The following is a 27,772-nucleotide window of genomic DNA, read 5'->3' on the forward strand; positions in this document are numbered from 1 at the left end:
CTGTTCTAACCCCGTGCTGTACCTGTCCTGGAGTGTTTGATGGGGACAGTGTAGAGGGAGCTTTACTCTTGTATCTAACCCCGTGCTGTACCTGTCCTGGGAGTGTTTTGATGGGGACAGTGTAGAGGGAGCTTTACTCTGTATCTAACCCGTGCTGTACCTGTCCCGCTGGGAGTTTTGATGGGGACAGTGTAGAGGGAGCTTTACTCTGTATCTAACCCCGTGCTGTACCTGTCCTGGGAGTGTTTGATGGGACAGTGTAGAGGGAGCTTTACTCTGTATCTAACCCCGTGCTGTACCTGTCCTGGGAGTGTTTGATGGGACAGTGTAAGGGAGCTTTACTCTGTATCTAACCCCGTGCTGTACCTGTCCTGGGAGTGTTTGATGGGGACTGTAGAGGAGATTTACTCTGTATCTAACCCCGTGCTGTACCTGTCCTGGGAGTGTTTGATGGGGACGTGTGTAGAGGCTTTTTTCTGTTTTTGTTTTTTTTTTACTCGTATCTAACCCCGTGCTGTACCTGTCCTGGAGTGTTTGATGGGGACAGTGTAGAGGGAGCTTTACTCTGTATCTAACCCCGTTGTACCTGTCCTGGGAGTGTTTGATGGGGACAGTGTAGAGGGAGCTTTACTCTGTATCTAACCCCGTGCTGTACCTGTCCTGGGAGTGTTTGATGGGGACAGTGTAGAGGGAGATTTCCTCTGTATCTAATCCCGTGCTGTACCTGTCCTGGGTGAGTTTGATGGGGACAATGTAGAGGGAGCTTTACTCTGTATCTAACACCGTGCCATACCTGTCCTGGGAGTGTTTTTAATGGGGACAGTGTAGAGGCAGCTTTACTCTGTATCTAATCCCCTGCTGAGCCTGGCCTCGTAGTGTTTGATGGGGACGGTGTACACGGAGCTTCACTCTGCATCTAACCCTGTGCTGTAACTGTTCTGGGTGAGTTTGATGGGGACAGTGTAGAGGGAGATTTAATCAGTATCTAACCCCGTGCTGTACCTGTCCTGGGAGTGTTTGATGGGGACAGTGTAGAGGGAGCTTTACTCTGTATCTAACCCCGTGCTGTACCTGTCCTGGGAGTGTTTGATGGGACAGTGTAAGGGAGCTTTACTCTGTATCTAACCCCGTGCTGTACCTGTCCTGGGAGTGTTTGATGGGGACAGTGTAGAGGAGATTTACTCTGTATCTAACCCCGTGCTGTACCTGTCCTGGAGTGTTTGATGGGACAGTGTAGAGGGAGCTTTACTCTGTATCTAACCCCGTGCTGTACCTGTCCTGGAGTGTTTGATGGGGACAGTGTAGAGGGAGGATTACTCTGTATCTAACCCCGTGCTGTAACCTGTCCTGGGAGTGTTTGATGGGGACAGTGTAGAGGGAGCTTTTTCTCTGTATCTAACCCCGTGCTGTACCTGTCCTGGGAGTTTTGATGGGACAGTGTAGAGGGAGCTTTACTCTTTATCTAACCTGTGCTGTACCTGTCCTGAGTGTTTGATGGGGACATTGCAGAATGAGCTTTACTCTGTATCTAACCCTGTGCTGTACCTGTCCTGGGAGTGTTTGATGGGGACAGTGCAGAGCGAGTTTCACTCTGTATCTAACCCCGTGCTGTACCTGTCCTGGGAGTGTTTGATGGGGACAGTGTAGGGGAGCTTTACTCTGTATCTAACCCCGTGCTGTACCTGTCCTGGGAGTGTTTGATGGGGACAGTGTAGAGGGAGCTTTACTCTGTATCTAACCCCGTGCTGTACCTGTCCTGGGAGTGTTTTTGGGGACAGTGTAGAGGAGCTTACTCTGTATCTAACCCCGTGCTGTACCTGTCCTGGGAGTGTTTGATGGGGACAGTGTAGAGGGAGCTTTACTCTGTATCTAACCCCGTGCTGTACCTGTCCTGGGAGTGTTTGATGGGGACAGTGTAGAGGGAGCTTTACTCTGTATCTAACCCCGTGCTGTACCTGTCCTGGGAGTGTTTGATGGGGACAGTGTAGAGGGAGCTTTACTCTGTATCTAACCCCGTGCTGTACCTGTCCTGGGAGTGTTTGATGGGGACAGTGTAGAGGGAGCTTTACTCTGTATCTAACCCCGTGCTGTACCTGTCCTGGGAGTGTTTTGATGGGGACAGTGTAGAGGGAGCTTTACTCTGTATCTAACCCCGTGCTGTACCTGTCCTGGGAGTTTTTGATGGTTACAGTGTAGAAGGACCTTTCCTCTGTATCGAACTTCGTGCTCTACCTGTCCTGGGAGTTTTGATGGGGACAGTGGACAGATAGATTTACTCTCTCTCTAACCCCGTGCTGTACCTGTCCTGTGAGTGCTTAATGGAGACAGTGTAGACGGAGCTTTCCTCTATATCTAACCCCGTGCTGTTCCTGTCCTAGGAGTGTTTGATAGGTACAGTGTAGAGGGAGCTTTACTCTGTATCTAACCCCGTGCTGTACCTGTCCTGGGAGTGTTTGATGGGGACAGTGTAGAGGGAGCTTTACTCTGTATCTAACCCCGTGCTGTACCTGTCCTGGGAGTGTTTGATGGGGACAGTGTAGAGGGAGATTTACTCTGTATCTAACCCCGTGCTGTACCTGTCCAGGGAGTGTTTGATGGGGACAGTGTAGAGGAGTTTACTCTGTATCTAACCCCGTGCTGTACCTGTCCTGGGAGTGTTTGATGGGGACAGTGTAGAGGGAGCTTTACTCTGTATCTAACCCGTGCTGTACCTGTCCTGGGAGTGTTTGATGGGACAGTGTAGAGGGAGCTTTACTCTGTATCTAACCCCGTGCTGTACCTGTCCTGGGAGTGTTTGATGGGGACAGTGTAGAGGGAGCTTTACTCTGTATCTAACCCCGTGCTGTACCTGTCCTGGGAGTGTTTGATGGGGACAGTGTAGAGGGAGCTTTACTCTGTATCTAACCCCGTGCTGTACCTGTCCTGGGAGTGTTTGATGGGGACAGTGTAGAGGGAGCTTTACTCTGTATCTAACCCCGTGCTGTACCTGTCCTGGGAGTGTTTGATGGGGACAGTGTAGAGGGAGATTTACTCTGTATCTAACCCCGTGCTGTACCTGTCCTGGGAGTGTTTGATGGGGACAGTGTAGAGGGAGCTTTACTCTGTATCTAACCCCGTGCTGTACCTGTCCTGGGAGTGTTTGATGGGGACAGTGTAGAGGGAGCTTTACTCTGTATCTAACCCCGTGCTGTACCTGTCCTGGGAGTGTTTGATGGGGACAGTGTAGAGGGAGCTTTACTCTGTATCTAACCCCGTGCTGTACCTGTCCTGGGAGTGTTTGATGGGGACAGTGTAGAGGGAGCTTTACTCTGTATCTAACCCCGTGCTGTACCTGTCCTGGGAGTGTTTGATGGGGACAGTGTAGAGGGAGCTTTACTCTGTATCTAACCCGTGCTGTACCTGTCCTGGGAGTGTTTGATGGGGACAGTGTAGAGGGAGCTTTACTCTGTATCTAACCCCGTGCTGTACCTGTCCTGGGAGTGTTTGATGGGGACAGTGTAGAGGGAGCTTTACTCTGTATCTAACCCCGTGCTGTACCTGTCCTGGGAGTGTTTGATGGGACAGTGTAGAGGGAGCTTTACTCTGTATCTAACCCCTGTGCTGTACCTGTCCTGGGAGTGTTTGATGGGGACAGTGTAGAGGGAGCTTTACTCTGTATCTAACCCCGTGCTGTACCTGTCCTGGGAGTGTTTGATGGGGACAGTGTAGAGGGAGCTTTACTCTGTATCTAACCCCGTGCTGTACCTGTCCTGGGAGTGTTTGATGGGGACAGTGTAGAGGGAGCTTTACTCTGTATCTAACCCCGTGCTGTACCTGTCCTGGGAGTGTTTGATGGGGACAGTGTAGAGGGAGCTTTACTCTGTATCTAACCCCGTGCTGTACCTGTCCTGGGAGTGTTTGATGGGGACAGTGTAGAGGGAGCTTTACTCTGTATCTAACCCCGTGCTGTACCTGTCCTGGAGTGTTTGATGGGGACAGTGTAGAGGGAGCTTTACTCTGTATCTAACCCCGTGCTGTACCTGTCCTGGGAGTGTTTGATGGGGACAGTGTAGAGGGAGCTTTACTCTGTATCTAACCCCGTGCTGTACCTGTCCTGGGAGTGTTTGATGGGGACAGTGTAGAGGGAGCTTTACTCTGTATCTAACCCGTGCTGTACCTGTCCTGGGAGTGTTTGATGGGGACAGTGTAGAGGGAGCTTTACTCTGTATCTAACCCCGTGCTGTACCTGTCCTGGGAGTGTTTGATGGGACAGTGTAGAGGAGCTTTACTCTGTATCTAACCCCGTGCTGTACCTGTCCTGGGAGTGTTTGATGGGGACAGTGTAGAGGGAGCTTTACTCTGTATCTAACCCCGTGCTGTACCTGTCCTGGGAGTGTTTGATGGGGACAGTGTAGAGGGAGCTTTACTCTGTATCTAACCCCGTGCTGTACCTGTCCTGGGAGTGTTTGATGGGGACAGTGTAGAGGGAGCTTTACTCTGTATCTAACCCCGTGCTGTACCTGTCCTGGGAGTGTTTGATGGGGACAGTGTAGAGGGAGCTTTACTCTGTATCTAACCCCGTGCTGTACCTGTCCTGGGAGTGTTTGATGGGACAGTGTAGAGGGAGCTTTACTCTGTATCTAACCCCGTGCTGTATCTGTCCTGGGAGTATTTTATGGGGACAGTGTAGAGGGAGCTTTACTCTGTATCTAAACCCGTGCTGTACCTGTCCTGGAGTGTTTGATGGGGACAGTGTAGAGGGAGCTTTACTCTGTATCTAACCCCGTGCTGTACCTGTCCTGGGAGTGTTTGATGGGGACAGTGTAGAGGGAGCTTTACTCTGTATCTAACCCCGTGCTGTACCTGTCCTGGGAGTGTTTGATGGGGACAGTGTAGAGGGAGCTTTACTCTGTATCTACCCCGTGCTGTACCTGTCCTGGGAGTGTTTGATGGGGACAGTGTAGAGGGAGCTTTACTCTGTATCTAACCCCGTGCTGTACCTGTCCTGGGAGTGTTTGATGGGGACAGTGTAGAGGGAGCTTTACTCTGTATCTAACCCCGTGCTGTACCTGTCCTGGGAGTGTTTGATGGGGACAGTGTAGAGGGAGCTTTACTCTGTATCTAACCCCGTGCTGTACCTGTCCTGGGAGTGTTTGATGGGGACAGTATAGAGGGGGCTGTTTTCTGTATCTAACCCCGTGCTGTACCTGTCCTGGGTGTGTTTGATGGGACAGTGCAGAGGGAGCTTTACTCTGTATCTAACCCAGTGCTGTACTTGTCCTGGGAGTGTTTTTTGGGGACGGTGTAGAGGGAGCTTTACTCTGTATCTAACCCCGTGCTGTACCTGTCCTGGGAGTGTTTGATGGGGACAGTGTAGAGGGAGCTTTACTCTGTATCTAACCCCGTGCTGTACCTGTCCTGGGAGTGTTTGATGGGGACAGTGTAGAGGGAGCTTTACTCTGTATCTAACCCCGTGCTGTACCTGTCCTGGGAGTGTTTGATGGGGACAGTGTAGAGGGAGCTTTACTCTGTATCTAACCCCGTGCTGTACCTGTCCTGGGAGTGTTTTTTGGGGACAGTGTAGAGGGAGCTTTACTCTGTATCTAACCCTGTGCTGTACCTGTCCTGGGAGTGTTTGATGGGGACAGTGTAGAGGGAGCTTTACTCTGTATCTAACCCCGTGCTGTACCTGTCCTGGGAGTGTTTGATGGGGACAGTGTAGAGGGAGATTTACTCTGTATCTAACCCCGTGCTGTACCTGTCCTGGAGTGTTTGATGGGGACAGTGTAGAGGAGCTTTACTCTGTATCTAACCCCGTGCTGTACCTGTCCTGGGAGTGTTTGATGGGGACAGTGTAGAGGGAGCTTTACTCTGTATCTAACCCCGTGCTGTACCTGTCCTGGGAGTGTTTGATGGGGACAGTGTAGAGGGAGCTTTACTCTGTATCTAACCCCGTGCTGTACCTGTCCTGGGAGTGTTTGATGGGGACAGTGTAGAGGGAGATTTACTCTGTATCTAACCCCGTGCTGTACCTGTCCTGGGAGTGTTTGATGGGGACAGTGTAGAGGGAGCTTTACTCTGTATCTAACCCCGTGCTGTACCTGTCCTGGGAGTGTTTGATGGGGACAGTGTAGAGGGAGCTTTACTCTGTATCTAACCCCGTGCTGTACCTGTCCTGGGAGTGTTTGATGGGGACAGTGTAGAGGGAGCTTTACTCTGTATCTAACCCCGTGCTGTACCTGTCCTGGGAGTGTTTGATGGGACAGTGTAGAGGGAGCTTTACTCTGTATCTAACCCCGTGCTGTACCTGTCCTGGGAGTGTTTGATGGGACAGTGTAGAGGGAGCTTTACTCTGTATCTAACCCCGTGCTGTACCTGTCCTGGGAGTGTTTGATGGGGACAGTGTAGAGGGAGCTTTACTCTGTATCTAACCCCGTGCTGTACCTGTCCTGGGAGTGTTTGATGGGGACAGTGTAGAGGGAGCTTTACTCTGTATCTAACCCCGTGCTGTACCTGTCCTGGAGTGTTTGATGGGGACAGTGTAGAGGGAGCTTTACTCTGTATCTAACCCCGTGCTGTACCTGTCCTGGGAGTGTTTGATGGGACAGTGTAGAGGGAGCTTTACTCTGTATCTAACCCCGTGCTGTACCTGTCCTGGGAGTGTTTGATGGGGACAGTGTAGAGGGAGCTTTACTCTGTATCTAACCCCGTGCTGTACCTGTCCTGGGAGTGTTTGATGGGACAGTGTAGAGGGAGCTTTACTCTGTATCTAACCCCGTGCTGTACCTGTCCTGGGAGTGTTTGATGGGGACAGTGTAGAGGGAGCTTTACTCTGTATCTAACCCCGTGCTGTACCTGTCCTGGGAGTGTTTGATGGGGACAGTGTAGAGGGAGCTTTACTCTGTATCTAACCCCATGCTGTACCTGTCCTGGGAGTGTTTGATGGGGACAGTGTAGAGGGAGCTTTACTCTGTATCTAACCCCGTGCTGTACCTTCCTGGGAGTGTTTGATGGGGACAGTGTAGAGGGAGCTTTACTCTGTATCTAACCCCGTGCCGTACATGTCCTGGGAGTGTTTGATGGGGACAGTGTAGAGGGAGCTTTACTCTGTATCTAACCCCGTGCTGTACCTGTCCTGGGAGTGTTTGATGGGGACAGTGTAGAGGGAGCTTTACTCTGTATCTAACCCCGTGCTGTACCTGTCCTGGAGTGTTTGATGGGACAGTGTAGAGGGAGCTTTACTCTGTATCTAACCCCGTGCTGTACCTGTCCTGGGAGTGTTTGATGGGGACAGTGTAGAGGGAGATTTACTCTGTATCTAACCCCGTGCTGTACCTGTCCTGGGAGTGTTTGATGGGGACAGTGTAGAGGGAGCTTTACTCTGTATCTAACCCCGTGCTGTACCTGTCCTGGGAGTGTTTGATGGGGACAGTGTAGAGGGAGCTTTACTCTGTATCTAACCCCGTGCTGTACCTGTCCTGGGAGTGTTTGATGGGGACAGTGTAGAGGAGCTTTACTCTGTATCTAACCCCGTGCTGTACCTGTCCTGGGAGTGTTTGATGGGACAGTGTAGAGGGAGCTTTACTCTGTATCTAACCCCGTGCTGTACCTGTCCTGGGAGTGTTTGATGGGACAGTGTAGAGGGAGCTTTACTCTGTATCTAACCCCGTGCTGTACCTGTCCTGGGAGTGTTTGATGGGGACAGTGTAGAGGGAGCTTTACTCTGTATCTAACCCCGTGCTGTACCTGTCCTGGGAGTGTTTGATGGGGACAGTGTAGAGGGAGCTTTACTCTGTATCTAACCCCGTGCTGTACCTGTCCTGGGAGTGTTTGATGGGGACAGTGTAGAGGGAGCTTTACTCTGTATCTAACCCCGTGCTGTACCTGTCCTGGGAGTGTTTGATGGGGACAGTGTAGAGGGAGCTTTACTCTGTATCTAACCCCGTGCTGTACCTGTCCTGGGAGTGTTTGATGGGGACAGTGTAGAGGGAGCTTTACTCTGTATCTAACCCCGTGCTGTACCTGTCCTGGGAGTGTTTGATGGGGACAGTGTAGAGGGAGCTTTACTCTGTATCTAACCCCGTGCTGTACCTGTCCTGGGAGTGTTTGATGGGGACAGTGTAGAGGGAGCTTTACTCTGTATCTAACCCCGTGCTGTACCTGTCCTGGGAGTGTTTGATGGGGACAGTGTAGAGGGAGCTTTACTCTGTATCTAACCCCGTGCTGTACCTGTCCTGGGAGTGTTTGATGGGGACAGTGTAGAGGGAGCTTTACTCTGTATCTAACCCCGTGCTGTACCTGTCCTGGGAGTGTTTGATGGGGACAGTGTAGAGGGAGCTTTACTCTGTATCTAACCCCTTGCTGTACCTGTCCTGGGAGTGTTTGATGGGGACAGTGTAGAGGGAGCTTTACTCTGTATCTAACCCCGTGCTGTACCTGTCCTGGGAGTGTTTGATGGGGACAGTGTAGAGGGAGCTTTACTCTGTATCTAACCCCGTGCTGTACCTGTCCTGGGAGTGTTTGATGGGGACAGTGTAGAGGGAGCTTTACTCTGTATCTAACCCGTGCTGTACCTGTCCTGGGAGTGTTTGATGGGACAGTGTAGAGGGAGCTTTACTCTGTATCTAACCCCGTGCTGTACCTGTCCTGGGAGTGTTTGATGGGGACAGTGTAGAGGGAGCTTTACTCTGTATCTAACCCCGTGCTGTACCTGTCCTGGGAGTGTTTGATGGGGACAGTGTAGAGGGAGCTTTACTCTGTATCTAACCCCGTGCTGTACCTGTCCTGGGAGTGTTTGATGGGGACAGTGTAGAGGGAGCTTTACTCTGTATCTAACCCCGTGCTGTACCTGTCCTGGGAGTGTTTGATGGGGACAGTGTAGAGGGAGCTTTACTCTGTATCTAACCCCGTGCTGTACCTGTCCTGGGAGTGTTTGATGGGGACAGTGTAGAGGAGCTTTACTCTGTATCTAACCCCGTGCTGTACCTGTCCTGGGAGTGTTTGATGGGACAGTGTAGAGGGAGCTTTACTCTGTATCTAACCCCGTGCTGTACCTGTCCTGGGAGTGTTTGATGGGGACAGTGTAGAGGGAGCTTTACTCTGTATCTAACCCGTGCTGTACCTGTCCTGGGAGTGTTTGATGGGGACAGTGTAGAGGGAGCTTTACTCTGTATCTAACCCCGTGCTGTACCTGTCCTGGGAGTGTTTGATGGGGACAGTGTAGAGGGAGCTTTACTCTGTATCTAACCCCGTGCTGTACCTGTCCTGGGAGTGTTTGATGGGGACAGTGTAGAGGGAGCTTTACTCTGTATCTAACCCCGTGCTGTACCTGTCCTGGGAGTGTTTGATGGGGACAGTGTAGAGGGAGCTTTACTCTGTATCTAACCCCGTGCTGTACCTGTCCTGGGAGTGTTTGATGGGGACAGTGTAGAGGGAGCTTTACTCTGTATCTAACCCCGTGCTGTACCTGTCCTGGGAGTGTTTGATGGGGACAGTGTAGAGGGAGCTTTACTCTGTATCTAACCCGTGCTGTACCTGTCCTGGGAGTGTTTGATGGGGACAGTGTAGAGGGAGCTTTACTCTGTATCTAACCCGTGCTGTACCTGTCCTGGGAGTGTTTGATGGGGACAGTGTAGAGGGAGCTTTACTCTGTATCTAACCCCGTGCTGTACCTGTCCTGGGAGTGTTTGATGGGGACAGTGTAGAGGGAGCTTTACTCTGTATCTAACCCCGTGCTGTACCTGTCCTGGGAGTGTTTGATGGGGACAGTGTAGAGGGAGCTTTACTCTGTATCTAACCCCGTGCTGTACCTGTCCTGGGAGTGTTTGATGGGGACAGTGTAGAGGGAGCTTTACTCTGTATCTAACCCCGTGCTGTACCTGTCCTGGGAGTGTTTGATGGGGACAGTGTAGAGGGAGCTTTACTCTGTATCTAACCCCGTGCTGTACCTGTCCTGGGAGTGTTTGATGGGGACAGTGTAGAGGGAGCTTTACTCTGTATCTAACCCCGTGCTGTACCTGTCCTGGGAGTGTTTGATGGGGACAGTGTAGAGGGAGATTTACTCTGTATCTAACCCCGTGCTGTACCTGTCCTGGGAGTGTTTGATGGGGACAGTGTAGAGGGAGCTTTACTCTGTATCTAACCCGTGCTGTACCTGTCCTGGGAGTGTTTGATGGGGACAGTGTAGAGGGAGCTTTACTCTGTATCTAACCCCGTGCTGTACCTGTCCTGGGAGTGTTTGATGGGGACAGTGTAGAGGGAGCTTTACTCTGTATCTAACCCCGTGCTGTACCTGTCCTGGGAGTGTTTGATGGGGACAGTGTAGAGGGAGCTTTACTCTGTATCTAACCCCGTGCTGTACCTGTCCTGGGAGTGTTTGATGGGGACAGTGTAGAGGGAGCTTTACTCTGTATCTAACCCCGTGCTGTACCTGTCCTGGGAGTGTTTGATGGGGACAGTGTAGAGGGAGCTTTACTCTGTATCTAACCCGTGCTGTACCTGTCCTGGGAGTGTTTGATGGGACAGTGTAGAGGGAGCTTTACTCTGTATCTAACCCCGTGCTGTACCTGTCCTGGGAGTGTTTGATGGGGACAGTGTAGAGGGAGCTTTACTCTGTATCTAACCCCGTGCTGTACCTGTCCTGGGAGTGTTTGATGGGGACAGTGTAGAGGGAGCTTTACTCTGTATCTAACCCCGTGCTGTACCTGTCCTGGGAGTGTTTGATGGGGACAGTGTAGAGGGAGCTTTACTCTGTATCTAACCCGTGCTGTACCTGTCCTGGGAGTGTTTGATGGGGACAGTGTAGAGGGAGCTTTACTCTGTATCTAACCCCGTGCTGTACCTGTCCTGGGAGTGTTTGATGGGGACAGTGTAGAGGGAGCTTTACTCTGTATCTAACCCCGTGCTGTACCTGTCCTGGGAGTGTTTGATGGGGACAGTGTAGAGGGAGCTTTACTCTGTATCTAACCCCGTGCTGTACCTGTCCTGGGAGTGTTTGATGGGGACAGTGTAGAGGGAGCTTTACTCTGTATCTAACCCCGTGCTGTACCTGTCCTGGGAGTGTTTGATGGGGACAGTGTAGAGGGAGCTTTACTCTGTATCTAACCCCGTGCTGTACCTGTCCTGGGAGTGTTTGATGGGACAGTGTAGAGGGAGCTTTACTCTGTATCTAACCCCGTGCTGTACCTGTCCTGGGAGTGTTTGATGGGGACAGTGTAGAGGGAGCTTTACTCTGTATCTAACCCCGTGCTGTACCTGTCCTGGGAGTGTTTGATGGGGACAGTGTAGAGGGAGCTTTACTCTGTATCTAACCCCGTGCTGTACCTGTCCTGGGAGTGTTTGATGGGGACAGTGTAGAGGGAGCTTTACTCTGTATCTAACCCCGTGCTGTACCTGTCCTGGGAGTGTTTGATGGGGACAGTGTAGAGGGAGCTTTACTCTGTATCTAACCCCGTGCTGTACCTGTCCTGGGAGTGTTTGATGGGGACAGTGTAGAGGGAGCTTTACTCTGTATCTAACCCCGTGCTGTACCTGTCCTGGGAGTGTTTGATGGGGACAGTGTAGAGGGAGCTTTACTCTGTATCTAACCCCGTGCTGTACCTGTCCTGGGAGTGTTTGATGGGGACAGTGTAGAGGGAGCTTTACTCTGTATCTAACCCCGTGCTGTACCTGTCCTGGGAGTGTTTGATGGGGACAGTGTAGAGGGAGCTTTACTCTGTATCTAACCCCGTGCTGCACCTGTCCTGGGAGTGTTTGATGGGGACAGTGTAGAGGGAGCTTTACTCTGTATCTAACCCCGTGCTGTACCTGTCCTGGGAGTGTTTGATGGGGACAGTGTAGAGGGAGCTTTACTCTGTATCTAACCCGTGCTGTACCTGTCCTGGGAGTGTTTGATGCGGACAGTGTAGAGGGAGCTTTACTCTGTATCTAACCCCGTGCTGTACCTGTCCTGGGAGTGTTTGATGGGGACAGTGTAGAGGGAGCTTTACTCTGTATCTAACCCCGTGCTGTACCTGTCCTGGGAGTGTTTGATGGGGACAGTGTAGAGGGAGATTACTCTGTATCTAACCCTGTGCTGTACCTGTCCTGGGAGTGTTTGATGGGACAGTGTAGAGGGAGCTTTTCTCTGTATCTAACCCCGTGCTGTACCTGTCCTGGGAGTGTTTGATGGGGACGGTGTAGAAGCAGCTTTACTCTGTATCTAACCCCGTGCTGTACCTGTCCTGGGAGTGTTTGATGGGGACAGTGTAGAGGGAGCTTTACTCTGTATCTAACGCCGTGCTGTACCTGTCCTGGGAGGGTTTTTTGGGGACAGTGTAGAGGGAGCTTTACTCTCTGTCTAACCCCCTGCTGTACCAGTCCTGGGAGTGTTTGATGGGGACAGTGTAGAGGGAGGTTTACTCTGTATCTAACCCCGTGCTGTACCTGTCCTGGGAGTGTTTGATGGGGACAGTGTAGAGGAAGCTTTACTCTGTATCTTACCCCGTGCTGTACCTGTCCTGGGAGTGTTCGATGGGGACAGTGTAGAGGGAACTTTACTCTGTATCTAACCCCTTGCTGTACCTTTCCTGGGAGCGTTCGATGGGGACAGTGTAGAGGGAGCTTTACTTTGTATCTAACCCCGTGCTGTCTCTGTCCTGGGAGTGTTTGATGGGGACAGTGTAGAGGGAGCATTACTCTGTATCTAACTCCATGCTGTACCTGTCCTGGGAGTGTTTGATGGGGACAGTGTAGAGGGAGCTTTACTCTGTATCTAACCCCGTGCTGTACCTGTCCTGGGAGTGTTTGATGGGGACAGTGTAGAGGGAGCTTTACTCTTATCTACCCTGTTCTGTACCTGTCCTGGGAGTGTTTCATGGGGACAGTGTAGAGGGAGCTTTACTCTGTATCTAACCCCGTGCTGTACCTGTCCTGGGAGTGTTTGATGGGGACAGTGTAGAGGGAGCTTTACTCTGTATCTAACCCCGTTCTGTACCACTCCTGGGAGTGTTTGATGGGGACAGTGTAGAGGGAGCTTTCCTCTGTATCTAACGCCGTGCTGTACCTGTCCTGGGAGTGTTTGATGCGGACTGTGTAGAGGGACCTGAACTCTGTATCTAACCCCGTGCTGTACCTGTCCTGGGAGGGTTTTTTGGGGACGGTGTAGAGGGAGCTTTACTCTGTATCTATCCCTGTGCTGTACCTGTCCTGGGAGTGTTTGATTCGGACAGTGTAGACGGAGATTCACTCTGTATTTAACCCCTTGCTGTACCTTTCCTGGGAGTGTTTGATGGGGACAGTGTAGAGGGAGCTTTACTCTGTATCTAACCCTGTGCTGTACCTGTCCTGGGAGTGTTTGATGTGGACAGTGTAGAGGGAGCTTTACTCTGTATCTAACCCCGTGCTGTACCGGTCCTGGGCGTGTTTGATGGGGACAATGTAGAGGTTGCTTTACTCTGTATCTAACCCCGTGCTGTACCTGTCCTGGGAGTGTTTGATGGGAACAGTGTAGAGGGAGCTTTACTCTGTATCTAACCCCGTGCTGTACCTGTCCTGGGAGTGTTTTTTGGGGACAGTGTAGAGGGAGCTTTACTCTGTATCTAACCCCGTGCTGTACCTGTCCTGGGAGTGTTTGATGGGGACAGTGTAGAGGGAGCTTTACTCTGTATCTAACCCCGTGCTGTACCTGTCCTGGGAGTGTTTGATGCGGACAGTGTAGAGGGAGCTTTACTCTGTATCTAACCCTGTGCTGTACCTGTCCTGGGAGTGTTTCATGGGGACAGTGTAGAGCGAGCTTTACTCTGTATCTAACCCCGTTCTGTACCCTTCCTGGGAGTGTTTGATGGGGACAGTGTAGAGGGAGCTTTACTCTGTATCTAACCCTGTGCTGTACCTGTCCTGGGAGTGTTTGATGGGGACAGTGTAGAGGGAGATTTACTCTGTATCTAACACCGTGCTGTACCTGTCCTGGGAGTGTTTGATGAGGACAGTGTAGAGGGAGCTTTACTCTTTATCTAACCCTGTGCTGTACCTGTCCTGGGAGTGTTTGATGGGGACAGTGTAGAGCGAGCTTTACTCTGTATCTAACCCCGTTCTGTACCCCTCCTGGGAGTGTTTGATGTGGACAGTGTAGAGGGAGCTTTACTCTGTATCTAACGTCGTGCTGTACCTGTCCTGGGAGTGTTTGATGGGGACAGTGTAGAGGGAGATTTTCTCTATCTATGCCTGTGCTGTACCTGTCCTGGGAGTGTTTGATGGGGACAGTGTAGAGGGAGCTTTACTCTGTATCTAACCCCGTGCTGTACCTGTCCTGCGAGTGTTTGATGGGGACTGTGTAGAGGGAGCTTTACTCTGTATCTAACCCCTTGCTGTACCTGTCCTGGGAGTGTTTGATGGGGTCAGTGTAGAGGGAGCTTTACTCTGTATCTAACCCCGTGCTGTACCTGTCCTGGGAGTGTTTGATGGGGACAGTGTAGAGGGAGCTTTACTCTGTATCTAACCCTGGCGTTGTACCTGTCCTGGGAGTGTTTGATGGGGTCGGTGTAGAGGGAGCTTTACTCTGTATCTAACCCCGTGCTGTACCTGTCCTTGGAGTGTTTGATGGGGACAGTGTAGAGGAGCTTTACTTTGTATCTAACCCCGTGCTGTACCTGTCCTGGGAGTGTTTGATGGGGACGGTGTAGAGAGAGCTTTACTCTGTATCTAACCCCGTGCTGTACCTGTCCTGCGAGTGTTTGATGCGGACTGTGTAGAGAGAGCTTTACTCTGTATCTAACCCCGTGCTGTACCTGTCCTGGGAGTGTTTGATGGGGACAGTGTAGAGAGAGCTTTACTCTGTATCTAACCCCGTGCTGTACCTGTCCTGCGAGTGTTTGATGCGGACTGTGTAGAGAGAGCTTTACTCTGTATCTAACCCCGTGCTGTACCTGTCCTGCGAGTGTTTGATGGGGACAGTGTAGAGGGAGCTGAACTCTGTAATTAACCCCTTGCGGTACCAGTCCTGGGAGTGTTTGATGGGGACAGTGTAGAGGGAGCTTTACTCTGTATCTAACCCCGTGCTGTACCTGTCCTGGGAGTGTTTGATGGGGACAGTGTAGAGGGAGCTTTACTCTGTATCTAACCCCGTGCTGTACCTGTCCTGGGTGGGTTTTCTGGGGACAGTGTAGAGGGAGCTTTACTCTGTATCTAACCCCGTGCTGTACCTGTCCTGGGAGTGTTTGATGGGGACAGTGTAGAGGGAGCTTTACTCTGTATCTATCCCTGTGCTGTACCTGTCCTGGGAGTGTTTGATGGGGACAGTGTAGAGGCAGCTTTTCTCTGTATCTAACCCCGTGCTGTACCTGTCCTGGGAGTGTTTGATGGGGACAGTGTAGAGGGAGCTTTACTCTGTATCTATCCCTGTGCTGTACCTGTCCTGGGAGTGTTTGATGGGGACAGTGTAGAGGGAGCTTTACTCTGTATCTAACCCTGTGCTGTACCTGTCCTGGGAGTGTTTGATGGGGACAGTGTAGAGGGAGCTTTTCTCTGTATCTAACCCCGTGCTGTACCTGTCCTGGGAGTGTTTGATGGGGACAATGTAGAGGGAGCTTTTCTCTGTATCTAACCCCTTGCTTTACCTGTCCTGGGAGTGTTTGATGGGGACAGTGTCGAGGGAGTTTTACTCTGTATCTAACACCGTGCTGTACCTCTCCTGGGAGTATTTGATGGGGACAGTGTAGAGGGAGATTTACTCTGTATCTAACCCCATGCTGTACCTGTCCTGGGAGTGTTTGATGGGGACAGTGTAGAGGGAGCTTTACTCTGTATCTAACCCCGTGCTGTACCTGTCCTGGGAGTGTTTGATGGGGACAGTGTAGAGGGAGCTTTACTCTGTATCTATCCCTGTGCTGTACCTGTGCTGGGAGTGTTTGATGGGGACAGTGTAGAGGGAGCTTTACTCTGTATCTAACCCCGTGCTGTACCTGTCCTGGGAGTGTTTGATGGGGACAGTGTAGAGGGAGCTTTACTCTGTATCTGACCCCGTACTGTACCTGTCCTGGGAGTGTTTGATGGGGACAGTGTAGAGGGAGCTTTACTCTGTATCTGACCCCATACTGTACCTGTCCTGGGAGTGTTTGATGGGGACAGTGTAGAAGGAGCTGTACTCTGTATCTAACCCCATACTGTACCTGTCCTGGGAGTGTTTGATGGGGACAGTGTAGAAGGAGCTGTACTCTGTATCTAACCCCGTGCTCTTCCTGTCCTGGGAGTGTTTGATGCGGGCAGTGTAGAGGGAGCTTTACTCTGTATCTAACCCCATATTGTACCTGTCCTGGGAATGTTTGATGGGGACAGTGTAGAGGGAGCTTTACTCTGTATCTAACCCCGTGCTGTACCTGTCCTGGGAGTGTTTGGTTGGGACTGTGTAGGGGGAGCTTTACTCTGTATCTAACCCCGTTCTGTTCCTGTCCTGGGAATGTTTGATGGAGACAGCGTTGAGCGTGCCGACGTGATGTACTGATCAGTGTTTGTCCTGTTGCAGGTGATTGCATACTCAGAACGCCGGTATCGAATTTTTGGTGAAACGATAGATATCGCGGTTGGGAACTGTTTGGATCGATTTGCCCGTGTCCTGAAGGTAAACGAGCAGTCTTTTGGGGAAATGGCTTATTGCACGATTGTATCGTTAGGTCACCGTCTCCTCCTGTGCTGCCTTCGTATCTCCTCTCTCCTGAACCACTATTTGCCACCTGAACCACACTCATCCTCACCTCGAATCCCGCGTGGATTCTCAGTCTTATATGAATCGTCAGTCTATGGGTTTTGGTCTCTGGACATTAATGTGGGAGTTTCCAGTCGCCATGGATATCGCCACCTATCTGATTGTTGCACACAGACTGCAAGTTTGTCCCTGTGAGGGAAAGCTGTCGCTCATATTCCGCTCCTGTTCTCTCTGTCACCGCTTGTCTTGCTGATACTAACATGGAGTGAGTAGTGAATCCCACCAGAACACTGCCCCCCCCGAGCATCAACCTGGCCAAAATCTCACAGCTCAGTCTGCACTGAGAGAAGAACAGGGGGAACATAGACCAACCAAAACCCTCAGACTGTGTCCCATTGACCAACCAAAACCCTCAGACTGTGTCCCATTGACCAACCAAAACCCTCAGACTGTGTCCCATTGACCAACCAAAACCCTCAGACTGTGTCCCATTGACCAACCAAAACCCTCAGACTGTGTCCCATTGACCAACCAAAACCCTCAGACTGTGTCCCGTTGAGCAACCAAAACCCTCAGACTGTGTCCCGTTGAACAACCAAAACCCTCAGACTGTGTCCCACTGACCAACCAAAACCCTCAGACTGTGTCCCATTGACCAACCAAAACCCTCAGACTGTGTCCCATTGACCAACCAAAACCCTCAGACTGTGTCCCATTGACCAACCAAAACCCTCAGACTGTGTCCCGTTGAACAACCAAAACCCTCAGACTGTGTCCCACTGACCAACCAAAACCCTCAGACTGTGTCCCATTGACCAACCAAAACCCTCAGACTGTGTCCCATTGACCAACCAAAACCCTCAGACTGTGTCCCATTGACCAACCAAAACCCTCAGACTGTGTCCCACTGATCACCCAAAACCCTCAGACTGTGTCCCATTGAGCAACCAAAACCCTCAGACTGTGTCCCACTGACCAACCAAAACCCTCAGACTGTGTCCCACTGACCAACCAAAACCCTCAGACTGTGTCCCATTGACCACCCAAAACCCTCAGACTGTGTCCCACTGACCATCCAAATGCCTCAGGCTGTGTCCCACTGACCAACCAAAACCCTCAGACTGTGTCCCACTGACCAACCAAAACCCTCAGACTGTGTCCCATTGACCAACCAAAACCCTCAGACTGTGTCCCACTGACCAACCAAAACCCTCAGACTGTGTCCCACTGACCACCCAAAACCCTCAGACTGTGTCCCACTGACCAACCAAAACCCTCAGACTGTGTCCCATTGACCAACCAAAACCCTCAGACTGTGTCCCACTGACCAACCAAAACCCTCAGACTGTGTCCCACTGACCAACCTAAACCCTCAGACTGTGTCCCATTGACCAACCAGGAAGTCAGGAACAGGCAATGAAGAGAGACAGCGGGAGTCAGGAACAGGCAACAGGGATAATTGTCTGGAGGAATGGGACAAGCGGAGTGTGTTGGATTTTTGGCCATTTATTGATATCTGAATTCTGTTCTATTAGATCTCCAATGATCCAAGTCCCGGGTTCAACATTGAACAAATGGCTAAGAGGTGAGTGATTGGACAATGTGAGAGCCCAACAGGAGCTCAGAATGAAGACCATCACTCAGAGCGGGGAGAGGGACAGACAACTGTGGGGAGAGGGTGACTGGGAACTGGGGGGAGAGTGTGTCCAGGAACCGGGGGAGGAGAGAGTAACCGGGAATGGGGAGGAGAGAGTAACCGGGAATGGGGAGGAGAGAGTGACCGGGAACGGGGAGGAGAGAGTGACCGGGACCGGGGAGGAGAGAGTGACCGGGAACGAGGAGGAGAGAGTGACCGGGACCGGGGAGGAGAGAGTGACCGGGACCGGGGAGGAGAGAGTGACCGGGAACGAGGAGGAGAGAGTGACCGGGACCGGGGAGGAGAGAGTGACCAGGACCGGGGAGGAGAGAGTGACCGGGAACGAGGAGGAGAGAGTGACCGGGACCGGGGAGGAGAGAGTGACCGGGAACGGGGAGGAGAGAGTGACCGGGAACGGGGAGGAGAGAGTGACCGGGAACGAGGAGGAGAGAGTGACCGGGACCGGGGAGGAGAGAGTGACCGGGACCGGGGAGGAGAGAGTGACCGGGACCGGGGAGGAGAGAGTGACCGGGAACAAGGAGGAGAGAGTGACCGGGACCGGGGAGGAGAGAGTGACCGGGACCGGGGAGGAGAGAGTGACCGGGACCGGGGAGGAGAGAGTGACCGGGAACGGGGAGGAGAGAGTGACCGGGACCGGGGAGGAGAGAGTGACCGGGAACGGGGAGGAGAGAGTGACCGGGACCGGGGAGGAGAGAGTGACCGGGACCGGGGAGGAGAGAGTGACCGGGACCGGGGAGGAGAGAGTGACCGGGAACGGGGATGAGAGAGTGACCGGGAACGGGGAGGAGAGAGTGACCGGGAACGGGGAGGAGAGAGTGACCGGGAACGGGGAGGAGAGAGTGACCGGGAACGAGGAGGAGAGAGTGACCGGGAACGGGGAGGAGAGAGTGACCGGGACCGGGGAGGAGAGAGTGACCGGGAACGAGGAGGAGAGAGTGACCGGGAACGGGGAGGAGAGAGTGACCGGGACCGGGGAGGAGAGAGTGACCGGGAACGAGGAGGAGAGAGTGACCGGGACCGGGGAGGAGAGAGTGACCGGGACCGGGGAGGAGAGAGTGACCGGGACCGGGGAGGAGAGAGTGACCGGGACCGGGGAGGAGAGAGTGACCGGGACCGAGGAGAGAGTGACCGGGACCGGGGAGGAGAGAGTGACCGGGAACGAGGAGGAGAGAGTGACCGGGACCGGGGAGGAGAGAGTGACCGGGACCGGGAGGAGAGAGTGACCGGGAACGGGGAGGAGAGAGTGACCGGGACCGAGGAGGAGAGAGTGACCGGGACCGGGGAGGAGAGAGTGACCGGGACCGGGGAGGAGAGAGTGACCGGGACCGAGGAGGAGAGAGTGACCGGGACCGGGGAGGAGAGAGTGACCGGGACCGGGGAGGAGAGAGTGACCGGGACCGGGGAGGAGAGAGTGACCGGGACCGGGGAGGAGAGAGTGACCGGGACCGGGGAGGAGAGAGTGACCGGGACCGGGAGGAGAGAGTGACCGGGAACGGGGAGGAGAGAGTGACCGGGACCGGGGAGGAGAGAGTGACCGGGACCGGGGAGGAGAGAGTGACCGGGACGGGGAGGAGAGAGTGACCGGGAACGGGGAGGAGAGAGTGACCGGGACCGGGGAGGAGAGAGTGACCGGGAACGAGGAGGAGAGAGTGACCGGGACCGGGGAGGAGAGAGTGACCGGGACCGGGGAGGAGAGAGTGACCGGGACCGGGGAGGAGAGAGTGACCGGGAACGGGGAGGAGAGAGTGACCGGGACCGGGGAGGAGAGAGTGACCGGGAACGGGGAGGAGAGAGTGACCGGGAACGGGGAGGAGAGAGTGACCGGGAACGGGGAGGAGAGAGTGACCGGGACCGGGGAGGAGAGAGTGACCGGGAACGGGGAGGAGAGAGTGACCGGGACCGGGGAGGAGAGAGTGACCGGGAACGGGGAGGAGAGAGTGACCGGGACCGGGGAGGAGAGAGTGACCGGGAACGGGGAGGAGAGAGTGACCGGGACCGGGGAGGAGAGAGTGACCGGGACCGGGGAGGAGAGAGTGACCGGGAACGGGGAGGAGAGAGTGACCGGGACCGGGGAGGAGAGAGTGACCGGGACCGGGGAGGAGAGAGTGACCGGGACCGGGGAGGAGAGAGTGACCGGGACCGGGGAGGAGAGAGTGACCGGGAACGAGGAGGAGAGAGTGACCGGGAACGGGGAGGAGAGAGTGACCGGGAACGAGGAGGAGAGAGTGACCGGGACCGGGGAGGAGAGAGTGACCGGGAACGAGGAGGAGAGAGTGACCGGGACCGGGGAGGAGAGAGTGACCGGGAACGGGGAGGAGAGAGTGACCGGGACCGGGGAGGAGAGAGTGACCGGGACCGGGGAGGAGAGAGTGACCGGGACCGGGGAGGAGAGAGTGACCAGGGACCGGGGCGGAGAGAGTGACCGGGACCGGGGAGGAGAGAGTGACCGGGACCGGGGAGGAGAGAGTGACCGGGACCGGGGAGGAGAGAGTGACCGGGAACGGGGAGGAGAGAGTGACCGGGAACGGGGAGGAGAGAGTGACCGGGACCGGGGAGGAGAGAGTGACCGGGACCGGGGAGGAGAGAGTGACCGGGACCGGGGAGGAGAGAGTGACCGGGACCGGGGAGGAGAGAGTGACCGGGACCGGGGAGGAGAGAGTGACCGGGACCGGGGAGGAGAGAGTGACCGGGACCGAGGAGGAGAGAGTGACCGGGACCGGGGAGGAGAGAGTGACCGGGACCGGGGAGGAGAGAGTGACCGGGAACGGGGAGGAGAGAGTGACCGGGACCGGGGAGGAGAGAGTGACCGGGACCGGGGAGGAGAGAGTGACCGGGAACGGGGAGGAGAGAGTGACCGGGACCGGGGAGGAGAGAGTGACCGGGAACGAGGAGGAGAGAGTGACCGGGACCGGGGAGGAGAGAGTGACCGGGACCGGGGAGGAGAGAGTGACCGGGAACGGGGAGGAGAGAGTGACCGGGACCGGGGAGGAGAGAGTGACCGGGACCGGGGAGGAGAGAGTGACCGGGAACGAGGAGGAGAGAGTGACCGGGAACGGGGAGGAGAGAGTGACCGGGACCGGGGAGGAGAGAGTGACCGGGAACGGGGAGGAGAGAGTGACCGGGACCGGGGAGGAGAGAGTGACCGGGACCGGGGAGGAGAGAGTGACCGGGACCGGGGAGGAGAGAGTGACCGGGAACGGGGAGGAGAGAGTGACCGGGACCGGGGAGGAGAGAGTGACCGGGAACGGGGAGGAGAGAGTGACCGGGACCGGGGAGGAGAGAGTGACCGGGAACGGGGAGGAGAGAGTGACCGGGACCGGGGAGGAGAGAGTGACCGGGAACGAGGAGGAGAGAGTGACCGGGACCGGGGAGGAGAGAGTGACCGGGAACGAGGAGGAGAGAGTGACCGGGAACGAGGAGGAGAGAGTGACCGGGACCGGGGAGGAGAGAGTGACCGGGACCGGGGAGGAGAGAGTGACCGGGACCGGGGAGGAGAGAGTGACCGGGACCGGGGAGGAGAGAGTGACCGGGACCGGGGAGGAGAGAGTGACCGGGACCGGGGAGGAGAGAGTGACCGGGAACGGGGAGGAGAGAGTGACCGGGAACGGGGAGGAGAGAGTGACCGGGACCGGGGAGGAGAGAGTGACCGGGAACGGGGAGGAGAGAGTGACCGGGACCGGGGAGGAGAGAGTGACCGGGAACGGGGAGGAGAGAGTGACCGGGACCGGGGAGGAGAGAGTGACCGGGAACGAGGAGGAGAGAGTGACCGGGACCGAGGAGGAGAGAGTGACCGGGACCGGGGAGGAGAGAGTGACCGGGAACGGGGAGGAGAGAGTGACCGGGAACGGGGAGGAGAGAGTGACCGGGACCGGGGAGGAGAGAGTGACCGGGAACGGGGAGGAGAGAGTGACCGGGAACGGGGAGGAGAGAGTGACCGGGAACGGGGAGGAGAGAGTGACCGGGACCGGGGAGGAGAGAGTGACCGGGACCGGGGAGGAGAGAGTGACCGGGACCGGGGAGGAGAGAGTGACCGGGACCGGGGAGGAGAGAGTGACCGGGAACGGGGAGGAGAGAGTGACCGGGAACGGGGAGGAGAGAGTGACCGGGACCGGGGAGGAGAGAGTGACCGGGAACGAGGAGGAGAGAGTGACCGGGACCGGGGAGGAGAGAGTGACCGGGACCGGGGAGGAGAGAGTGACCGGGACCGGGAGGAGAGAGTGACCGGGACCGGGGAGGAGAGAGTGACCGGGACCGGGGAGGAGAGAGTGACCGGGAACGGGGAGGAGAGAGTGACCGGGAACGGGGAGGAGAGAGTGACCGGGACCGGGGAGGAGAGAGTGACCGGGACCGGGGAGGAGAGAGTGACCGGGACCGGGGAGGAGAGAGTGACCGGGACCGGGGAGGAGAGAGTGACCGGGAACGAGGAGGAGAGAGTGACCGGGACCGGGGAGGAGAGAGTGACCGGGACCGGGGAGGAGAGAGTGACCGGGAACGGGGAGGAGAGAGTGACCGGGACCGGGGAGGAGAGAGTGACCGGGAACGGGGAGGAGAGAGTGACCGGGAACGAGGGAGGAGAGAGTGACCGGGACCGGGGAGGAGAGAGTGACCGGGAACGGGGAGGAGAGAGTGACCGGGACCGGGGAGGAGAGAGTGACCGGGACCGGGGAGGAGAGAGTGACCGGGAACGGGGAGGAGAGAGTGACCGGGACCGGGGAGGAGAGAGTGACCGGGACCGGGGAGGAGAGAGTGACCGGGAACGGGGAGGAGAGAGTGACCGGGACCGGGGAGGAGAGAGTGACCGGGACCGGGGAGGAGAGAGTGACCGGGACCGGGGAGGAGAGAGTGACCGGGAACGGGGAGGAGAGAGTGACCGGGACCGGGGGAGGAGAGAGTGACCGGGAACGGGGAGGAGAGAGTGACCGGGAACGGGGAGGAGAGAGTGACCGGGACCGGGGAGGAGAGAGTGACCGGGAACGAGGAGGAGAGAGTGACCGGGACCGGGGAGGAGAGAGTGACCGGGAACGGGGAGGAGAGAGTGACCGGGAACGGGGAGGAGAGAGTGACCGGGACCGGGGAGGAGAGAGTGACCGGGACGGGGAGGAGAGAGTGACCGGGACCGGGGAGGAGAGAGTGACCGGGAACGGGGAGGAGAGAGTGACCGGGACCGGGGAGGAGAGAGTGACCGGGACCGGGGAGGAGAGAGTGACCGGGACCGGGGAGGAGAGAGTGACCGGGACGGGGAGGAGAGAGTGACCGGGAACGGGGAGGAGAGAGTGACCGGGACCGGGGAGGAGAGAGTGACCGGGAACGGGGAGGAGAGAGTGACCGGGAACGGGGAGGAGAGAGTGACCGGGAACGGGGAGGAGAGAGTGACCGGGACCGGGGAGGAGAGAGTGACCGGGACCGGGGAGGAGAGAGTGACCGGGACGGGGAGGAGAGAGTGACCGGGACCGGGGAGGAGAGAGTGACCGGGAACGGGGAGGAGAGAGTGACCGGGAACGGGGAGGAGAGAGTGACCGGGACCGGGGAGGAGAGAGTGACCGGGACCGGGGAGGAGAGAGTGACCGGGACCGGGGAGGAGAGAGTGACCGGGAACGGGGAGGAGAGAGTGACCGGGAACGGGAGGAGAGAGTGACCGGGACCGGGGAGGAGAGAGTGACCGGGACCGGGGAGGAGAGAGTGACCGGGACCGGGGAGGAGAGAGTGACCGGGAACGGGGAGGAGAGAGTGACCGGGACGGGGAGGAGAGAGTGACCGGGAACGGGGAGGAGAGAGTGACCGGGAACGGGGAGGAGAGAGTGACCGGGAACCGGGGAGGAGAGAGTGACCGGGACCGGGGAGGAGAGAGTGACCGGGAACGGGGAGGAGAGAGTGACCGGGAACGGGGAGGAGAGAGTGACCGGGACCGGGAGGAGAGAGTGACCGGGACCGGGGAGGAGAGAGTGACCGGGACCGGGGAGGAGAGAGTGACCGGGAACGGGGAGGAGAGAGTGACCGGGACCGGGGAGGAGAGAGTGACCGGGACCGGGGAGGAGAGAGTGACCGGGACCGGGGAGGAGAGAGTGACCGGGACCGGGGAGGAGAGAGTGACCGGGACCGGGGAGGAGAGAGTGACGGGAACGGGGAGGAGAGAGTGACCGGGAACGGGGAGGAGAGAGTGACCGGGAACGGGGAGGAGAGAGTGACCGGGACCGGGGAGGAGAGAGTGACCGGGACCGGGGAGGAGAGAGTGACCGGGACCGGGGAGGAGAGAGTGACCGGGAACGGGGAGGAGAGAGTGACCGGGACCGGGGAGGAGAGAGTGACCGGGAACGGGGAGGAGAGAGTGACCGGGAACGGGGAGGAGAGAGTGACCGGGAACGGGGAGGAGAGAGTGACCGGGACCGGGGAGGAGAGAGTGACCGGGACGGGGAGGAGAGAGTGACCGGGAACGGGGAGGAGAGAGTGACCGGGACCGGGGAGGAGAGAGTGACCGGGACCGGGGAGGAGAGAGTGACCGGGACGGGGAGGAGAGAGTGACCGGGACCGGGGAGGAGAGAGTGACCGGGACCGGGGAGGAGAGAGTGACGGGACCGGGGAGGAGAGAGTGACCGGGAACGGGGAGGAGAGAGTGACCGGGAACGGGGAGGAGAGAGTGACCGGGAACGGGGAGGAGAGAGTGACCGGGACCGGGGAGGAGAGAGTGACCGGGACCGGGGAGGAGAGAGTGACCGGGACCGGGGAGGAGAGAGTGACCGGGAACGGGGAGGAGAGAGTGACCGGGGACGGGGAGGAGAGAGTGACCGGGACCGGGGAGGAGAGAGTGACCGGGAACGGGGAGGAGAGAGTGACCGGGACGGGGAGGAGAGAGTGACCGGGACCGGGGAGGAGAGAGTGACCGGGAACGGGGAGGAGAGAGTGACCGGGAACGGGGAGGAGAGAGTGACCGGGAACGGGGAGGAGAGAGTGACCGGGAACGGGGAGAGGAGAGAGTGACCGGGAACGGGGAGGAGAGAGTGACCGGGACCGGGGAGGAGAGAGTGACCGGGAACGGGAGGAGAGAGTGACCGGGACCGGGGAGGAGAGAGTGACCGGGACCGGGGAGGAGAGAGTGACCGGGAACGGGGAGGAGAGAGTGACCGGGACCGGGGAGGAGAGAGTGACCGGGACGGGGAGGAGAGAGTGACCGGGACCGGGGAGGAGAGAGTGACCGGGACCGGGGAGGAGAGAGTGACCGGGACCGGGGAGGAGAGAGTGACCGGGAACGGGAGGAGAGAGTGACGGGAACGGGGAGGAGAGAGTGACCGGGACGGGGAGGAGAGAGTGACCGGGACCGGGGAGGAGAGAGTGACCGGGACCGGGGAGGAGAGAGTGACCGGGAACGGGGAGGAGAGAGTGACCGGGACCGGGGAGGAGAGAGTGACCGGGACCGGGGAGGAGAGAGTGACCGGGAACGGGGAGGAGAGAGTGACCGGGACCGGGGAGGAGAGAGTGACCGGGACGGGGAGGAGAGAGTGACCGGGACCGGGGAGGAGAGAGTGACCGGGACCGGGGAGGAGAGAGTGACCGGGACCGGGGAGGAGAGAGTGACCGGGAACGGGGAGGAGAGAGTGACCGGGACCGGGGAGGAGAGAGTGACCGGGACCGGGGAGGAGAGAGTGACCGGGAACGGGGAGGAGAGAGTGACCGGGACCGGGGAGGAGAGAGTGACCGGGAACGGGGAGGAGAGAGTGACCGGGAACGGGGAGGAGAGAGTGACCGGGAACGGGGAGGAGAGAGTGACCGGGACCGGGGAGGAGAGAGTGACCGGGAACGGGGAGGAGAGAGTGACCGGGACCGGGGAGGAGAGAGTGACCGGGAACGGGGAGGAGAGAGTGACCGGGACCGGGGAGGAGAGAGTGACCGGGACCGGGAGGAGAGAGGACCGGGAGGAGAGAGTGACCGGGAACGGGGAGGAGAGAGTGACCGGGACCGGGGAGGAGAGAGTGACCGGGAACGGGGAGGAGAGAGTGACCGGGAACGGGGAGGAGAGAGTGACCGGGAACGGGGAGGAGAGAGTGACCGGGACGGGGAGGAGAGAGTGACCGGGAACGGGGAGGAGAGAGTGACCGGGAACGGGGAGGAGAGAGTGACCGGGACCGGGGAGGAGAGAGTGACCGGGACCGGGGAGGAGAGAGTGACCGGGACCGGGGAGGAGAGAGTGACCGGGACCGGGGAGGAGAGAGTGACCGGGAACGGGGAGGAGAGAGTGACCGGGACGGGGAGGAGAGAGTGACCGGGACCGGGGAGGAGAGAGTGACCGGGAACGGGGAGGAGAGAGTGACCGGGACCGGGGAGGAGAGAGTGACCGGGACCGGGGAGGAGAGAGTGACCGGGAACGGGGAGGAGAGAGTGACCGGGACCGGGGAGGAGAGAGTGACCGGGACCGGGGAGGAGAGAGTGACCGGGACCGGGGAGGAGAGAGTGACCGGGACCGGGGAGGAGAGAGTGACCGGGAACGGGGAGGAGAGAGTGACCGGGAACGGGGAGGAGAGAGTGACCGGGACCGGGGAGGAGAGAGTGACCGGGACCGGGGAGGAGAGAGTGACCGGGAACGGGGAGGAGAGAGTGACCGGGACCGGGGAGGAGAGAGTGACCGGGACGGGGAGGAGAGAGTGACCGGGAACGGGGAGGAGAGAGTGACCGGGACCGGGGAGGAGAGAGTGACCGGGACCGGGGAGGAGAGAGTGACCGGGACCGGGGAGGAGAGAGTGACCGGGAACGGGGAGGAGAGAGTGACCGGGACCGGGGAGGAGAGAGTGACCGGGAACGGGGAGGAGAGAGTGACCGGGACGGGGAGGAGAGAGTGACCGGGACCGGGGAGGAGAGAGTGACCGGGAACGGGGAGGAGAGAGTGACCGGGAACGGGGAGGAGAGAGTGACCGGGAACGGGGAGGAGAGAGTGACCGGGAACGGGGAGGAGAGAGTGACCGGGACCGGGGAGGAGAGAGTGACCGGGAACGGGGAGGAGAGAGTGACCGGGACCGGGGAGGAGAGAGTGACCGGGACCGGGGAGGAGAGAGTGACCGGGAACGGGGAGGAGAGAGTGACCGGGACCGGGGAGGAGAGAGTGACCGGGACCGGGGAGGAGAGAGTGACCGGGACGGGGAGGAGAGAGTGACCGGGACCGGGGAGGAGAGAGTGACCGGGACCGGGGAGGAGAGAGTGACCGGGAACGGGGAGGAGAGAGTGACCGGGAACGGGGAGGAGAGAGTGACCGGGACCGGGGAGGAGAGAGTGACCGGGACCGGGGAGGAGAGAGTGACCGGGAACGGGGAGGAGAGAGTGACCGGGACGGGGAGGAGAGAGTGACCGGGAACGGGGAGGAGAGAGTGACCGGGACCGGGGAGGAGAGAGTGACCGGGAACGGGGAGGAGAGAGTGACCGGGACGGGGAGGAGAGAGTGACCGGGAACGGGGAGGAGAGAGTGACCGGGACCG

At 57.2% G+C, this 27,772-nt stretch overlaps 1 protein-coding gene across 1 annotated transcript in view; it reads left to right on the forward strand.

Moving 5' to 3' along the window:
- The window catches only part of LOC121274202 (O-sialoglycoprotein endopeptidase), a 136,515-nt gene that overhangs the window by 48,469 nt on the left and 60,274 nt on the right, over positions 1–27,772 (forward strand). The window contains exons 5-6 of the mRNA XM_041181402.1: positions 16,478–16,573; positions 18,193–18,243. Of these exons, the coding sequence (XP_041037336.1) occupies positions 16,478–16,573; positions 18,193–18,243 (147 nt within the window). The remainder of the gene's footprint in view (positions 1–16,477; positions 16,574–18,192; positions 18,244–27,772) is intronic.

The sequence above is a fragment of the Carcharodon carcharias genome, assembly GCF_017639515.1.
Source record: "Carcharodon carcharias isolate sCarCar2 chromosome 35 unlocalized genomic scaffold, sCarCar2.pri SUPER_35_unloc_2, whole genome shotgun sequence".
Classification (NCBI taxonomy): domain Eukaryota; kingdom Metazoa; phylum Chordata; class Chondrichthyes; order Lamniformes; family Lamnidae; genus Carcharodon; species Carcharodon carcharias.